At 42.6% G+C, this 18,540-nt stretch overlaps 1 protein-coding gene across 1 annotated transcript; it reads left to right on the top strand.

The window, feature by feature from the left end:
- The first annotated feature begins 937 nt into the window (after window positions 1-937).
- On the top strand, window positions 938-17,118 carry LOC123485573 (protein FRG1-like). The gene is made up of 9 exons (XM_045216571.1): window positions 938-1,086; window positions 1,304-1,371; window positions 1,481-1,603; window positions 13,575-13,632; window positions 13,916-14,030; window positions 14,347-14,451; window positions 14,675-14,766; window positions 16,319-16,429; window positions 16,868-17,118. Exons 1-9 carry the CDS (start codon window positions 1,028-1,030, stop codon window positions 16,902-16,904), a joined length of 768 nt encoding a protein of 255 aa, XP_045072506.1. The 5' UTR covers window positions 938-1,027; the 3' UTR covers window positions 16,905-17,118.
- The last annotated feature ends 1,422 nt before the right edge of the window (window positions 17,119-18,540 follow it).

Here is an 18,540-nt window from a genome sequence, read left to right as displayed (position 1 = left end):
GTAAATATTATTAAAGTGACTAGTGTTCCATTTATTAAAGTGGCCAGTGGCCAGCTTCTAATGTGCTATTAATTACTATTTAACAGTCTGATGGCCTTGAGATAAAAGCTGTTTTTCAGTCTCTCTGTCCCATCTTTGATGCACCTGTACTGACCTCGCCTTCTGGATGATAGCATGGTGAACAGGGGAGTACAGGAAAAGGCTGAGCACGCACTCTTGTGGGGACCCTGTGTTGAGGATCAGCGAAGTGGAGGTGTTGTTTCCTACCTTCACCACCTGGGGACGGCTCGTCAGGAAGTCCAGGACACAGTTGCACAGGGCAGGGTTCAGACCCAGTGCCTCGAGGTTAATGATGAGCTTGGAGGGTACTATGGTGTTGAATGCTGAGCTATAGTCAAGAGCATTCTTACATAGGCATTCCTCTTGTCCAGATGGGATAGGGCAGTGTGATGGCGATTGCATCACACTGTTTGTGTGTGTGATTTTCCCTGTCACATTTAGTCGATTGAAAAGCATGAGCTATTGCACACCCAAACAAGTTAGTAAAGGTGCTGACTAACATATATATATAAGCTCCCTGTAATTTATTGGGTAAACCACCAACGTTTAAGCATCACTGTGCCTGCTTCAGGGTAATGTCATGAATGCTTGAACCAGGTTATGTAGACAAACAGTGCAATTAGTGCAACCAATGACCATAGTAACCCAGAAGAAACGTTGGTGGTTTACTCTACCCAATAAATTACCGGGAGCTTATATATAGAGTGTGCAACTCTCTGTCACACTTAGTAACACATAATTAGTAACACATCAACTTTTAAATTGCACCAAAAAAAAAACTGCTAAACAAACAATGCAGAATTCCGAATGCGAACACATACAATATAATATATTCTCCAAACAATAGATGTCGCTCGTTTGATAACTGATATTCGTTTTTACCTTTACGGCCACCGTACTTGCATGTTGTTTTCGTTTGTGTACGTTGTTAGCTTGGTAGCTAGCTAGTTTACCATAATCTGAAGATATGGCTGAATATTCAAAAGTGAAAACAACAAAACTTGTTTTGAAAGGACTAAACAAGGGGTGAGTTTATTCCTCAACATCGAATTCAATATGTGTTTGTGTAGAAGATGGCGAATCAAGCTGGCTAATAATGCTATCTACCTAGCTATCATTAATCGACTGACCAGGCATTAACAGTTAGCTACTGGCTAATGTTAGCTAGCTAACTGTTTGCTATTTTCCTTTTCTCCCATTTCTAATTTGACCTGGCTAATATTGATCCACAATTGTCTTGTAGAAAGAAGAAGAAGCACAAGGATAAGAAGAGAAAAAGAGACGATGCAGAAGATAAACCGGATATTGTTGGTATGTTGTTTGCTGGTAAATCTTGGCAGCTAGCTAGCTAACTAATTGAAAATGGTTCTTATGATATTCCACAAAGTACTAAAAAATCATTTTTCTTTCTGCTTTCTAGGTGGATGGTGGTGTATCAGTGGCTTTGGGGAGATTTCAGGAACGGTTGCAATAGAGATGCAGACTAATTCCTACATCCATGCCCTGGATACTGGTCTGTTCACAGTTGGCGCACCACATCAAGGTAAGAAAAGTGAGAGAGAGTATCTTTAGCTAAATGTACCCAATATTTCCTTTATAGTGCACTACATCTCATCAGAGCCACGTAGAGCTCTGGTCAAACGTAGTGCACAATAATATAGGGAGTAGGGTGTCATGTGTTTAGTCATTAATGCATGATGATGATGATGATGATGCAGATGCACACAATTTGCTGTATGCCATACTAGGTTGTTATGCTACTTGATTGGACAGGGGGAAGTGTTTCGTAAGGCATTTTGTCTTTTGTTACATGACTGAGACGATAAGGTCAAATTTTTAAGTGTCGGTGATGTGTGTGGGGCGTGATCATAAAATGTCATGCTTGAGTAAGTGGTGTATGGGAGCGTTGTACTGCCTCAACCCAGAGGCTTTTGTGGTACAGTCCGTTAGGCGTTCACCTCTGCACTGTATGAGCTAGGGTTCGATCCCTGTTACAGCTCTCACTCTTCTGCTCCACCTGTTACCAGGGAGCAGAGGCAGGGGGCAGGGAGGGAGGTTGAACCTAGTGGAACTTTTGATTTGTTTAGATACAGATTACTGTTTGAGACCGTTATGAGGCACAAGCAGTGGAAGAGATTGCTAACCACGGGTATCAAACAGGGACGTCTGCACAATTCAAGACCTAAGGGTAAATTCATTTGAATTCAATCACTTTTTTGACAGCACCCCTTTTGATTTGAACTAAACCTTTCTATACATATTTGCCCATTGTAGAAGTGCTCAGAAAGTTGCTTTTTGTAATAGTTTGACAACACTGTTTGTAAGCTTTTAAATGATATCAAACTCAACCGTTTATCTTTTCCAGTGATGAAGACATGGATGTCTCATGGTATGGTGGGGTGTGCAAAATGGTTCAACTTTGAGCACCTTTATCTCCTGAATGTTTTGGGCCAAAAATCACTTTCTGACAAATGTTTCCATAGGCAAACATGTATGGAAAGTTTTGTTTAAATCAAAAGGGATGCTGTCAAAAAGTGATTGAATTCAAATGGATTTACCCCTAACACAAATATTTGGGGCAGGGTTACTCATCACAAGACATGAGTACTGAGTAGCTTTAGTTTGATCCACTAATTTGAAGGGATGTCCACATAATTTTGTATATATGACATTTCATCTCATGATGGAAAACTGACTTGTTAAAAAGATCTACTTTGAAAACATGTAAGAGCTAGAGTTATTATACAGTCTGATAGAAGGTAGTAGTGCGTTTTATTTATTTATAAACAGGCCGTAATATTGGTACAGAGTTATGTATGTTTCTCAGAACCTGGTGGTGCAGTCACCTCCCTTATTAGAGGGAGCAGGTCATGCAGTGGGTGTTCAAGAGTGTGCAGGTCCTTTGCCAGGTGCACTGCAGCCTGCTCTGCAGTGACTGGAGCTGTGGTTGGACTGCGCCACCTCTGGATATAATACTCAGGGCCCTCCCTCTGCACCCTGTCCAGTTGGGCCTGCTGCTTTTTATTGCATCCAATTAACAGCACTCCACCGTATTCCAGACCAGGCCTCACCAGGGTAGTATATAGACTGACCAGATCTTCAATGGGTAGGCCAGTTCTGGTGAGTACAGTCAAAGTGTAGGCGATTTGAGGCCTTCCTCACAGACTGTGTGTCACCACTGAGGTTAGTCTAGATGAAAACCAAGATACTTGATTGTTGTTACCACTGGTACTTCCTGTCCTCCTAGTATGAGTGGTGCAGGTTGTGGAGGGTCTCTCGAAAGGCATATCTGGATTTCCACAGACCCATTCAGGAGCATGTTATTGGATGTGGCCCACTCATCCAGCTGCTTTGCCTCCAAGCCCATGGAAGTGTCCTCCTGGATGCTGGTTAGTGGTATATGGCTCGGGACAGCCCCACATCATCAGCATACCCAGTGTCACTGAAGACAACTTTTCGGGTGGACATGTGAAGGAGAAAAGGATATGGTGAGACCACGCCCTCTTGTGGCACCCTCTGACCAGGGGCTGAATGTGCCATTCATCATCACCCTCTCCCCTTCCTCCGGTGGTGTAGCTGTGGAGCCAGGCTAGTAACCACGGACACAGTTAAATGTCAGCCAGATTTTGCAGGAGCTTTGGGAGGGTAGTTTGGCAAGCTACCGCCAAAACACTTCTTAAATCCCCCTCATCTCTGTAGCATCTACAGCTCAGCGTTCAACACCATAGTGCCCTCTAAGCTCATCACTAAGCTAAGGACCCTGGGACTAAACACCTCCCTCTGCAACTGGATCCTGGGACTTCCTGACAGGCCGCCCCCAGGTGGTAAGGGTAGGTAACAACACATCCGCCACGCTGATCCTCAACACGGGGGCCCCTCAGGGGTGCGTGCTCAGTCCCCTCCTGTACTCGCTGTTCACTCATGACCGCATGGCCAGGCACGACTCCAACACCATCATTAAGTTTGCCGATGACACAACAGTGGTAGGCCTGATCACCGACAACAACGAGAAAGCCTATAGGGAGGAGGTCAGAGACCTGGCCGTGTGGTGCCAGGACAACAACCTCTCCCTCGACGTGATCAAGACAAAGGAGATGATTGTGGACTACAGGAAAAAGAAGAGGACCGAGCACGCCCCCATTCTCATCGACGGGGCTGTAGTGGAGCAGGTTGAGAGCTTCAAGTTCCTTGGTGTCCACATCACCAACAAACTAACATGGTCCAAGCACACCAAGACAGTCGTGAAGAGGGCACGACAAAACCTATTCCCCCTAAGGAGATTGAAAAGATTTGGTATGGGTCCTCAGATCCTCAAAATGTTCTACAGCTGCACCATCGAGAGCATCCTGACTGGTTGCATCACTGCCTGGTATGGCAACTGCTCAGCCTCCGACCACAAGGCACTACAGAGGGTAGTGCGTACGGCCCAGTACCATCACTGGGACCAAGCTTCCCTGCCATCCAGGACCTCTATACCGCATGGCAAGCGGTACCGGAGCGCCAAGTCTATGTCCAAGAGGCTTCTAAACATCTTCTACCCCCAAGCCATAAGACTCCTGAACATCTAATCAAATGGCTACCCAGACTATTTGCATTGCCCCCCGTTGCTGCTATTCTCTGTTTATTATCTATGCATAGTCACTTTAATAACTCTACCTACATGTGCATATTACCTCAATTACCTCAACTAACCGGTGCCCCTGCACATTGACTCGGTACGGTACCCCCTTTATATAGCCTCGCTATTGTTTTTTTGCTATTTGTTTTGGTATTCTTTCTTTTTTTTTCTTTTTTATTTATTTCACCTTTATTTAACCAGGTAAGCCAGTTGAGAACAAGTTCTCATTTACAACTGCGACCTGGCCAAGATAAAGCAAAGCAATGCGATAAAAACAACAAACACAGAGTTACATATGGAATAAACAAAACGTACAGTCAATAACACAATAGAAAATCTATATACAGTGTGTGCAAATGTAGTAAGTTATGGAGGTAAGGCAATAAATAGGCCATAGTGCAAAATAATTCACCCCGCTCCTCCGCACACTCCACTGGCTTCCAGTTGAAGCCCGCATCTGCTACAAGACCATGGTGCTTGCCTACGGAGCTGTGAGGGGAACGGCACCTCCGTACCTTCAGGCTCTGATCAGTCCCTACACCCAAACTTGGGCATTGCGTTCATCCACCTCTGGCCTGCTGGCCCCACTACCTCTGCGGAAGCACAGTTCCCGCTCAGCCCAGTCAAAACTGTTCGCTGCTCTGGCACCCCAATGGTGGAACAAGCTCCCTCACGACGCCAGGACAGCGGAGTCACTCACCACCTTCCGGAGACACTTGAAACCCCACCTCTTTAAGGAATACCTGGGATAGGATAAAAGTAATCCTTCTACCCTCCCCTACCCCACCCCCCCCAACAAAAAAAAAAAAGAAAAAAAAGAAGATATATATTGTAAAGTGGTTGTCCCACTGGCTATCATAAGGTGAATGCACCAATTTGTAAGTCACTCTGGATAAGAGCGTCTGCTAAATGACGTAAATGTAATTACAATTTAGTATTAACACTGGAGTGATAGATGTGCAAATAGAGATACTGGGGTGCAAATGAGCAAAATAAATAACAATGTAAATAACAATATGGGGATGAGGTAGTTGGGTGGGCTAATTACAGATGGGCTGTGTACAGGTGCAGTGATCGGTAAGCTGCTCTGACAACTGATGCTTAAAGATAGTGAGGGAGATAAGCGTCTCCAGCTTTAGAAATTTTTGCAGTTCGTTCCAGTCATTTGCAGCAGAGAACTGGAAGGAATGGCGGCCAAAGGAGGTGTTGGCTTTGGGGATGACCAGTGAGATATACCTGCTGGAACGCATACTACGGGTGGGTGTTGCTATGGTGACCAATGAGCTAAGATAAGGCGGGGATTTGCCTAGAAGAGATTTATAGATGACCTGTAGCCAGTGGGTTTGGCGACGAATATGTAGTGAGGGCCAGCCAACGAGAGCGTACGGGTCACAATGGTGGGTAGTATATGGGGCTTTGTTTTAAAATTGCATTGTTGGTTATGGGCTTGTAAGTAAGCGTTTCACTGTAAGGTCTACACCTGTTGTATTCGGCGCATGTGTCAAATAAAATTTGATTTGATCCCTAGCAGTTCAGCTGCTGAAATCGACTGTGATTCAAGTGACTTGCACCAATGTTACCAATCAGAATCTCTAACTTGGCTGTTCTGCACAACTCAAAACAGGTTGGCCCACTAAACTAAAGGCATCTTCATGTCTCAGGAAAAACTCATGGGAGCATAGTTTCAATGGGAACTTGATTTGCTTATAATCATCATACATTATGGTTATTGTAAGGTTTGGTTTCGCAACTGGTAGCTTGAGCACACATTGTTTTTGTTTGTGAACTTAAACTGCTTAAGTCAAGGCGGTGTGGTGTCTTGTTCAACCGTTTTAGATGGCAACTTCACTCAGGTTGTTAGAATGAGTCACTCTAAAATGACTAAGTCCTTAAAATATTTCACTTTGTTAAGCCTTGCATTTCAAACTGAAATAAAAGTCATTTTTGAAATGCAAACCAGCCCAGCATGTTGCTTGCATTTACTTAAATTGTCTGTGTCAGATTCTGTAATCTGGCATTATAGGCATAGCAAATGGAGCTGGTAATTGTCAGGAATGAATGAATCCCAGAAGAGAATGGAAGAAAATCTCCCCATGGAGCCCAGTTTTCTCATGTTCCATTCTATTCCAATACGAAGAGAGGAAACCAAAGAGCCGTAATGGACGTCGCGTTCCATTAGCGTGGCTAGCCTGGCAAAGCGGCAGGCAATTTTTAGTGTCATTCATTTGTGGAGAATGGGGGGGGGTAGAATTCACTAATTGTTTCCTCCAACTTCATTTTCTTGCTTTTTCGATGACCGCTGCATTCGATGGCTGCCTGTGTGCAGTACCAAGCGTTTTGAAATCAAAACCAATTTTGTCCTAAACGGTATAAGATTTAGTGGCGTTTCGTTCTAAATCAATTTGAAGTCACACTCTGAGAGAGTGGACACGGAAAATAAAAGGGAGAACTGAACTACTATGTTGTTTCAGAAGCTATTAGGACACTCATTTCTGCACAGTTTGCCGGGTAATGGTTTAGAGAGGAAGCTGGAATTGCTCCTCCACACACACACACACCAGGCATTAATCTATCTCTTTGTCCTCTCAAGCACGTTATTGGATATCATCAATATGAATCCGGTGCTAGCTACGATTTATGGTGCCCATCCACTTGTGGAGGCAGGAAGACAATGAAATAATTTACCTGGAGGAAATGTATTGCACAGCTCTGTGATGGGTTAGAATTCAACAAGGTAACAGGCAAAGAGCTCTCTCTCTCGTCTCATGGTTTATGGATATCAAGATCCACATGAGTATCATTGACCTAATGTCATTGTGATTCCTTGCATCTTAAATGGATAGTTTTGCAGCACAACATTTAAATTGGTCACACGTTTTCATACCACCAAGTGGCATTGTGTCTAGGGTCCACAATAGATAGCATCTGTTGCGAGTATCCGGACCCACTGATTAGGCTAAGGTGAAAACGGTAGTCCACAATCCAAAATGAACGGGAAGGATCGGCACCAACCATTTAATTTCGATAGTATGTTTACCATTCCAAGTTGCCGTGCATGAAAAGTTAGAGGAGGGACATTGCCAACGTGCTGGAATCACATCTTTGAATCCAGGCTCACAGACGACATGCTTCGTCTCCCCATCGTTAGCCCCACTGACTAACAGGCCAGAGCCCCATTACAACAGCCCCTGAGCCTCAGGCAAAATGCCTCGACTTGGGGGTGGAGCACCTAGCCTAACTAACCAAGCTATACTAAATGGGAGTTTCCAGGCAAAGATTCTCTGCCCTAAGGCGAGACATGTTTGAGAAATGTTCAATAAAACCCATCCACCCTCCAAAGACAGAAACACAGACCTGGGATTCAGCGCACGGTTTTCTATTGAAGAGGGAGAAAGAGTGAAAACGGCCAGGAGATAAAAACATGAACCATTCCTATTCCCTTGGTGAGGCTCTGACTCGGGAGGCAGGCTCATTTAAATGAGATGAAAGAGCAATGGAGTTTCAGGGAGAGAGAGAGAGAGAAATTATGTTTCTGCACTTTTATGGGATTTTCAGTAAGAAGGAAACCCGTCTAGAATAGTTTAGCCCTCTCAATCTGAGAAAAGCCCTCAAGGTGATTAGTCACTGGATGCAGGAGAAGTTGTGAATGCCCTCTGTGTAAACTCAAGGGTCACGGAGATATAGGTATGCTTTAGGGGATGGAATATGATTAGACTATAACCTGTCTCTGATTATTGTGGTCTGAGAAACATAGAGGTATGTGAGCCTAGGGATATTATTCGCTATCCCAATGTCCAATGATTGCACACAGAGGTGTGGTTTCCCAATTTACATTTGCATCAATCTGTCCTTAAAATTGACATACTTTCCCCCCTCCTTAACTTTCCCTAACGTTGTGAGAACCTGTGACGGTCACATCCTTACGGAGTGTGTTTCTCCGGGTATGATTAACTAGCTTCCTTTCATCAATGGCCACCCGATCTGGCAGGACATGATAGGTCAAAGCAGTAGGGTAGAACTCCATCCACAACTCCATCTATCACTGATGAGAAAGAAAAGGGCATAAAGCTGTAGTGGGCAGTAATATTTGATATGTAATAGTAATATGTGAATATTCAGTATATTATACAGTATATACATAAAATGTGACTAAGCAATTAGTCTATTAAAATGTTTATCTGACTCCATAAAGATAATTAATATATACAAGCAAGCATTAGGCAATATTCCAAGCATATAGATCCTAAGGTGAACTTACAGGACAGTGCATGAACAAAGAGAGGCTTACTAGGCCAAAGGCCTAGAAGTCTAGGAAATGAGAAATGATCATACAACCTTCCTCCATGGACTGGATACAGGATAAGAGGGAGATAACAAAGGCTTTTAATTCAATTTCTAACATCTGAAGGGTTAACCTTGGGTGTCAAACTCATTTTAGCTCAGGGGCCACATGGAGGAAAAATCTATTCCCAAGTGGGCCGGACCGGTAAAATCATGGTATATATAACTTAAAAAAACAACAACTTCAGATTGTTTTCTTTGTTTTAATACTATCAACATAAAACATAAAGCTGGAGCCTGAGGACAGTGTGTCCAAAATAGTACAAGCACAACATCACTATTAATCATAAAACACCTCAAGTTTATTTGAAAATTCTAAAGAAAAAGAACACACAAACACACAATGCCTCAGTGATTCACAGAACTGTTTCACAGATCACAGAACTATATCAGGGTGTCATTTCTCAGGCAGAAATGTAGATACAAATAATGAAATCCTGTTCCCCAAACAAGTGCAAGAAACAGAGTCAAGAATAGGTTAAATATACAAATAAAATCAATTAAAAACAATAGCACATCAACATAAAAACATATAAACATAAAGCTGGAGCCTGAGGACAGTGTGTCTAAAAGCACAACATCACTATTAATCATAAAACACCTCAAGCTATTTGAAATTCTGAGGACAAACAACACACAAACACACAATGCCTCAGTGATTCACAGAAGTATATCACAGATCACAGAACTATATCAGGGTGTCTCATGCAGCACTTTAAGTGGGGTTGCATAGTTTATTTGACTCCTGATACCTGGCATCTTTTAGCTTTCACCAGCGCATCAATATCAGGCGTCACATCCTGAGTGGCAGCCAACTTCAGGATGTGATTCAAGTGCTTGTGCGTGAGCCTTGAGCGCAGCTTTGTTTTATTTATGCTCATTACAGAGAACTTGCTCACAAAGATATAGTGGTTCCAAACATGCACAACAGTTTTGCAGCGAGGGCTGTCAAGTTGGGGTAACCTGGCAAGAGATTCTGATAAAATGTGTCCAAGCCAGCTGCGGCAAATTTGCCCTTCAAATCCGAGTCACACTGCAAGTATATTATTTCAAGTTGGATGCTGACGGGCAGATCAGAGGGATTCACGGTTAATGGCGAACAAAAAACGTTGAAGTCTTTCTCAAGTTCAACAAAAATCTGAAAGCGTTGCTCAAACTCCCTTAACAGTCCCGTTATTTTATCTTTGAACCGCTTCATGTCTGCCACATGTTGGGTCGCGCACACTTTTTCAGACAGGGGAAGTGAGCTGCATCACCACCGGCGAAGTTGCGCTCCCACAATGACAGCTTCAACTTGAAAGAACGTATGCTGTCATAATACTGCGTGGCAACTTTGTTGCACCCTTGCAGCTGTTTGTTCAAGTTATTCAGGTGCTCTGTAACATCCACCATAAATGCAAGGTCCTGCATCCATTCTGCGGAATGAAATTCTAACACTGGTTTGCCCTTTTCTTCCATGAACTGTTCAATTTCTTCTCGTAAATCAAAGAAACGCCTCAGCACAGCACCTCGGCTTAACCATCTTACCTCAGTGTGGTATGGCAGGCCATAGATGTGGTCTTTCTCTCTGAGAAGGCTGTCAAACTGACGTTGATTCAGGCTTCTGGATCGGATGAAATTAACAGTTTGGATAATATTATAATAATAATAATAATATAATTATAATATAATAATATAATAATAAAAATAATAACCACCTTCATGACGTTATCCATCTTTAATGACTTGCAACACAAAGCCTCCTGGTGCAAAAATACAGTGAAAAGTCCAAAATCACGTCCTCCATTTGCAGATTGCACTTTCTCTCTGAACTGTGTCACAACGCCTGCTTTTTTTCCCCGATCATTGAGGGCGCACCATCTGTAGCCAGGCTGACAGCGCGGACCAGTCCACTCCGACCCTGTCCAGCGCGCTGACGAGTGCAGTGAAAATATCAGCTGCTGTCGTTGTATCTGTCATCGGCACCAACTCCACGAACTCCTCGGTGACGGTCAATGTGTCATCAACTCTGCGGATGAAAATGGCCAGTTGTGCAACATCTGTAATGTCCGTGGCTTTCATCAATTGCAACCGAAAAACGCAATAAATTACTTTACTTTTTGCTTCAACTGGCTGTCCAAATCCACTGAAAGATCGGAAATCCTGTCTACAACTGTGTTTATTGTCAGGCTGATATTTGCAAAGCCTGGTGCTTTTCAGGGCACACAATCTCCGCTGCCTTCATCATGCATGTTTTTACAAATTCACCCTCACTAAATGGTTTTGAAGCCACTGCGATTTCATTAGCAATGAGGTAGCTAGCTTTCACTGCAGCGTCACTGATGTCTCGGCTGTGAGTAAACACAGACTGCTGTTTCTTCAGACCCGCCAACAGTTAATTCACCTTCTCTCTTCTCCGCTGTCCTTGAAAGTTGTCATATTTGTCGGCATGAAGACTCACATAGTGGCGACGAAGGTTATATTCTTTCAGCACTGCAACATGCTGTGAACACACCAAACATACAGCTTTCCCATTCAATTCCGTGAATAAATAGAAGGATGACAATTTTTCTTGGAACACTGCACTCTGCGTCCACTTTTCTCTTTTTTGACAGAGACATATTGGGGCAATGAGGGTGCCAAAGCACATAATGTTAAAAGTAGAAGCCGTAATAAATATCGCGGGCAAAACAAAGTAGCTCATCCGGACTGGCTGCACTTGCTTGACCTATTTGCTCTGCCCCGGTATAAACAGTTTGCTTGCTTAACACAATTGCTATTGCGCCATCCAGTGGACACAATTGGAACAGCAGTTTCTTTTATTGAAAAATTGCAGCTAATTTTTATACTTTACAAAATCATCTCAGCGGGCCGGATTAAACCTGTTTGCGGGCCTGATCCGGCCCAGCGGGCCGGACGTTTGACACCCCTGGGTTAACCTTTCAACCCACCAAAACCAACCACCATTGACCAATCAAATGATCCCGAGTGGCGCAGTGGTCTCAAGGCACTGCATCGCAGTACTAGCTGTGCCACTAGAGATCCTGGTTCGAGTCCAGGCTCTGTCACAGCCGGCCACGACCGGGAGACCCATGGGCGGCGCACAATTGGTCCAGCGTCGTCCCAAGGTAAGGGGAGGGTTTGGCCGGCAGGGATGTGGGTTTGTTTCCCACGGGGGGCCAGTATGAAAAAAAACGAAAAAAACATGTATGCACTCACTAACTGTAAGTCGCTCTGGATAAGAGCGTCTGCTAAATAACTAAAAATGTAAATGTAAGTTGACAGTAACCTAAACACTCCCAGGCCCAATCTCCACACAATGTCACAGCATCTAAAGGCTTGTGTGGGGGATGAGACCAATGTAAATCAGACAGAATTTCTAAGAGGACCATAAAACCTTTTGCATATAGTAATTCAGAGTTCACCCTATACAGAGACAAGTAACCACAGAGATCATACATACATATAGTTAGCATCAGAGTTATCCTCAGTGAACAAGTTTCAGATAGATACCAAACATGGATACTATAGCATTATTCTATCAGTCCTCTGCATACTGTTACAGAGATACATTTTGTCCCCTTAGAGGGGGAAGGGCTGACTAGTCCTTGGGCATTGTCCTTTGTTCCTGGACCATTTGCCATGCAGCTCCAGGTGACAGAACGCATAAATTAGGGCCGAGCCATGCGAAGCCAGAGAAGAGTTTTGGAACTCAGGATAAGGATTGCCTGTCATTTTACAGCTGTCAGGGTGGATATAATCTCTTGTGGACGGACTACGATGACTAACGGCGACAGTAGTCCCGGTGCTTTGGTTTTCTGTCGCTGGTTATTTGGCAGTATCAGGATTGGGTGCTTAAATTGGGGCAGGGATTTCAAGCAATGATTTCAAGTGGAAATTTTTTTTGAAAAGGTGGAGCCTTTAGCTGAGAGTTTCCGTTTAAGGGAGTGGAGACTTCTCTGGTTTTATAATATCCGTTCTCATACATCTCACCCCAGAACCTAATCGAGCATCTGATGCAATTATGCAAGATTTGAGGTCTGGGTTTCCGAGATTAGGGTGGGTGTAGGTGATCAATAGCACACAGCAGCAACATCGCGTAGCCCAAGGTTGTGTGTTGTTAATGACCATGAAGCATTAGTAAAACATGAAGGCTCTACGTCAGTACGTCTCAAGGGTAGACCCGCTGCTAGAGGAAATTATGCAAATGGTCTGTTTTCAGAATGACACATTGTTATTGTATGTTAATACATCTGAGATCAAATGCATTGTATTGGCACCACTGTGACAGATTCATTTTTCTTCTTCAAGATCATGAACATGGCGAGAGAATGTGAGAAATGCTAATCGTACACAATGTTTCAACACTGAATGTTAAGTCGGCAGAGCCAAGTTCCCAAATTTTTGAAGTGATAATAAAGTGACATCTTTTTTTAATCCTCATTAATCCAAAACGAAGGCTCCTCTTGGATAAAAATAAGGAAGAACATTTTTTTTTTGAAAATGCTCTGATTAGAAAATCAATCAGTGATTCGTGACTCTAAAAAGGGAAATGTTATCTTTTTATATTTTGCAGACGATGAAGGGCCAGACCCCCCGGAGCAGTTCACTGCCATCAAGCTGTCAGACTCTAGGTGTGTATGAAAGGAGTAAATATCACCTATGCACATTTTATGTTGACTTCCTCTCTCCAAATCTGAATGGGAAGTGTCCCCTGGTGAGTTATAATAGACTTCGGAAGAACAATTACAGTCTCTGCAGGTTTACAATTTTATAAATACAAAATTGGATTTAAATTAGAACATTGTTGTTCAAATGGTCTTTATCTTTAAATAGTCTTTGGAAAAGTTTTTAGAGACTCAAATCAACCTGCCAGTATCCAGGAATGAATTTTGTTCTCCTGTGTTTTTCCCCCAGGGTAGCTCTGAAGTCTGGCTATGGGAAGTATCTAGGGATCACCTCGGAGGGGGTCGTGGTGGGGCGTTCCGACGCCATCGGCTCCCGGGAACAGTGGGAGCCTGTTTTCCAGGACGTGAGTGAAGCAACTGTCAATAAAAAAAAACTTCAAAGTCAATGCATACAAAAACTGTGACATAATGCCATATCATAGAACTTGTTGCATAGTAACCCTAGATATAGATAGGCCTTGTTTTCCTCACAGCTTGTTGCTTTGTTGATGCGTATTGGAGAGAAAGCTTGACGCTCTCTGCATATAATTGAGCTTTTACCTCGCGAATGGAGTATCAGCATGAGGTGAAACTCATCTGTCAACTAATCTCTTCATTTCATTTCTGTTTGTTTTCCATTTTTTTAAACTAATTTCTAACTTTCTCTTTCCGCTGTTCCAGGGCAAAATGGCTCTCATGGCAGCAAATAGCTGTTTCATCTCCTACAGTGAAAGTGGGGACATTGAGGCTAAGAGCAAGTTGGCGGGGGACGACGAGATGGTTAAGGTGATGTATATATTTCACAAGGTCGCTCCATAATCCCCCCCCCATCTATACTATAGAAATGACATCCCCATGGGGGAGTCTGAAGTTGGTGACGGAAAGAAAAAACAAAATGTCTCTGAACATTAGGGTGGCAGGATATTGCTATTCAACTTGCAACTGTTTTGTGTTTTCCCCTCTCTCTCTCTCGCCCTCTCTCCTTCTGTCTCTCTATGATGATGAACAGATCCGGTCATGCGCGGAGAGGGAGGTCAAGCGGAACGACGACATTGCAGACGAGGACAGGGGCAACGTGAAGAACTGCGAGCTCAACTACGTGTATGTACTGTCTGTCTACCTACGTCACACTCACAGTGGCTGCAACATTTGCAGCGGTAATCATACAAGGTGGGGATTCCATGCCCTCTAGTCTAGAGAGGTTGTAACCCTTGTTGTATGGCTCATCTTGTCCAAATGAACATAAGAAATGGTAAAGGAAAATTCCACCCTAAAACTATCTTTAGTATTTGTTTCATTAGTCCATTGTTGATATAGTCCCAAAATGTTTTGCATGTCAGCAATCAAGTTTTAAGATGTGTAACTTTCAAAATCAGAAATACAGCCAGTATGATTCATTTTGCATCACTGGCTGCATATCTGTATTTTGAAAGTTATATATCTTAAACGTGATTGTTTTTTTGGGACTATATCAACAATGGACTAATGAAACAAATACCAAAAGATAGTTTTGGGGTGGAATTTTCCTTTAAACTTCACCTACCAGTTCTCACAGTGGGGGGGTGAAGCATTTTATGTAGAAAAGACAGCGAGGAAGGTGGAGGGGTTGAACACTGACCTTCTGTAGACAGACAGTGATTTCCCTCCGTTTTCACCCGACAACCTTCCGCTCTGGTGAGATTTTGACAACTAAATCACAGGCCCTGATGCGTGAGGAGCAGGTGCCACCTCATCAATCCCGCTCCCTTAAAAGGCCGATTGATGGGCCAACGCTACGGGGATGGAAACGGGAATGAGAACGGAACGCCGCTGCCGCTTTTACGGCCTGCGGCGGCCCATTAAGTTCTGAGGGCTAAGCGTGAACAAGGCTGTCATTGTGTTCCATTTCTCCTCTTCCACCCTCAACTTCGTGTTCAATTTTTTATCTTCCCCTGTTCTCGCCATAGTTTTTTATTGTAGAGGAGGAAAACACAGGGGAAATGGACTCATCATGTTGACATGAAGATAATGGCTGCCCTTGAGCCCGTCATCGTGATGTAGTGCTTAGCATCCCCGAGCGTGTTGCATGAACAGAGCGCTGCCCGTGAATCATAAACCACTGTAACCACTGCTAGAGGGACTAAATGTCGTTAAAGCGCCTGGTAAAAACCAATGCGTTTGTTTGCGGCCCCATTGCACTCTGTATGTATCTACTATCAGGATTGTTTACTTCAATGGAAATGGCACGGTACTAACGAGTGTAAGTCGCTTCTATACACGTTTGCATTCACATTTGTCATTGATAATGTAGTCAGGTTTATGCCCCAGAGAGTGCAATATTATTTATATTCCGGACTCTGACATTGCTCGTTCTAATATTTCGTAATTCCTTTATTTTTATTTTGGGGATTTGTGTGTATTGTTAGGTATGACTGCACTGTTGGAGCTAGGAACATAAGCATTTCACTACACCCGCGATAACATATGCAAAATATGTGTACGCGACCAATAAAATTGATTAGATTTTTGTTCAGTGTCGTTATTCTTTGTGTTTGATAGTGGTGTGTGACTGGTCCTTCCATGTCTTATCATGAGGCTTTGTATGATGACTTTGTGTGTTTGTTTGTTTGTGTGTGTAATAAGTCTCACTGAACACAGATTTCTGATATTACAGAAAGAAGTTCCAGAGTTTCCAGGACAGGCGGCTGAGGCTGAACGAGGAGGACAGCACCACACTGAAGATGGCCCGGAAAGACGGGAAGTTCCACGAAGAGCTGTTAGACAGGTAGGGGAAAAACATCTCATAAAGAGGCAAATCCTAAACTTCTACTTAAGTCTAATTTTCATTCAGTCTCCCATTGACATCAATGCATGACTAAGTGAAAATTTGATTTCAGTGGAGGTAGCTTCCCCAAAGGAAACAACCACACACAAACTGGTTTTAATAATCAACAAATCCAAACATCCTTTCCAAGAAATCACTCTGGAACTGGTCCAAATGACTGTTGACATGACTCCTACTGATGGCCATTTAATAGCAGGAGTTGGTCAGATAATTGGTCAAACTGCCAACACACTCGAAACCTATTTGCACAAACCTGTTTCAATTCAACATGTTGCGACAAGCTGACTTGTCACGTGATAGCTATTTACATTGTCTGGTGGATAGTGGTGATGTAAGGACTGAAAATAACCACTCGTGCCTTTTTTTGTTTGTCCACAGGAGAGCCAAGATGAAAGCAGACCGATACTGCAAGTGAAGATACAAGAGTTTATGGATTGTCCACTCGTCTTTGAATTTCTTATGTTAAAATCAAAAAGTATTTCCTTTTTATTCGTTTGGTTGTTTGACTGGCATTGATGAATCTGTTTGATTGTTTGACTGGCATTGATGAATATGTTTGATTGTTTGACTGGCATTGATGAATTTGTTTTGATGTAACTTTTTATCATGAATAAATTGTATTTGTTTAAGAGAGAGTAAATTGTGGGATTATTGTGTAATTTCAATCCCTAAACCCCTTCCCTAGCTGGCTGCTCAGAAGACGGAGTAGCTTGTTTCACTGGGTTTCCCTAGGCGTCATCTCTCAGATAATAAACTGGATTGTATTCGAGAGATTACCCAGTGACCCATTTTCCTGTAAATCATTGCCAACATGCCTACTACCACTATCTTTGTTTTGCCCTAAAAAACTGCAGATCAGTAGATCTGTCAGATGTTGGGACAGTCCATTGATGTTTGTTTATTAGGAAATACTGTAGGGAAGAGTGGGGTAAGTTGAGCCATTTTTTGCTTTCAGCATCACTCTGTCAAGGGAAATATAGTATTAATTCTAACAAAGACATCTACATATATTTCAGGATGTTGTGTATCCCTGGAAATAATCAGAATGAATGTAAACATTACAGTTTTGAAAACATAGCTTGTCCAGAAAAAGTGGTGTCTTGACAACTTACCCCGGGTACATTGGGGGAAAAAGTATTTAGTCAGCCACCAATTGTGCAAGTTCTCCCACTTAAAAGGATGAGAGAGGCCTGTAATTTTCATCATAGGTACACACAACTATGACAGACAAATGAGGAATACAAATCCAGAAAATCACATTGTAGGATTTTATGAATTTATTTGCAAATTATGGGGGAAAATAAGTATTTGGTCAATAACAAAAGTTTCTCAATACTTTGTTATATACCCTTTGTTGGCAATGACACAGGTCAAACGTTTTCTGTTAGTCTTCACAAGGTTTTCACACACTCACAATTCAACACAATCACAATTGCTTTTTTGTCTTTTAATCATATTAAGCATATTTTAACACAGGCTTAACACCTAACAAACACTTGGTACTTTTAACATAGGCTAGGCCCTGTTGTTACCTCATATCCCAGGAATAATGCCTTGCATTACACCTGGGAAGAAAACATACTTCAATTTTCTCAACTTATCCCAACATTTTGACTATATTAGCCCACACAGCTACAAGGATGCACTTTAATGCTAGTTTTATGGCCTCATATTGAAGCTTATAGAGGCACAAACTGATGTATAGAACAATCTTACAATAATTTACTTTGGTTTTGATACAAGCGTCATGAAACCTCAACACAAATTAATTTAACTTGTTGAAAATCTGTTTTTTGGACCTAACTTGCTTACTACTTTTTCCATGCGGTTTCTTTCCTCACATACTATTTATTTTGTATTCGGTTTCCTAGAAACAACGGTTGCTCAGTTTACCCCTGGCTCAATTTACCACACTCTCCACTACAGCTTCAAGGTGTGAATATGGCAAAGCTCCTCAGTTTTAAACTATTTTTAACAGCCTTTGATGACAAGCGAATTTGCTTTAAAAAGTAATTTGTCACACACAACCCCTTTCAGTTGTTTTATGAGTA

The sequence above is a fragment of the Coregonus clupeaformis genome, unplaced genomic scaffold (genome assembly GCF_020615455.1).
Source record: "Coregonus clupeaformis isolate EN_2021a unplaced genomic scaffold, ASM2061545v1 scaf0741, whole genome shotgun sequence".
In the NCBI taxonomy this organism is placed as follows: Eukaryota; Metazoa; Chordata; class Actinopteri; order Salmoniformes; family Salmonidae; genus Coregonus; species Coregonus clupeaformis.
Note: the sequence above shows the minus strand (reverse complement) of the source record. Positions and strands in the feature narration are given on the sequence as shown.

Coding starts and splice junctions, on each gene's coding strand:
- LOC123485573 (XM_045216571.1), top strand. CDS start 1,028: ATGGCTGAATATTCAAAAGTGAAAACAACAAAACTTGTTTTGAAAGGA. Junction 1,604..13,574: donor AGTTGGCGCACCACATCAAG/GTAAGAAAAGTG, acceptor TATATTTTGCAG/ACGATGAAGGGCCAGACCCC. Junction 14,452..14,674: donor GGGACGACGAGATGGTTAAG/GTGATGTATATA, acceptor GATGATGAACAG/ATCCGGTCATGCGCGGAGAG.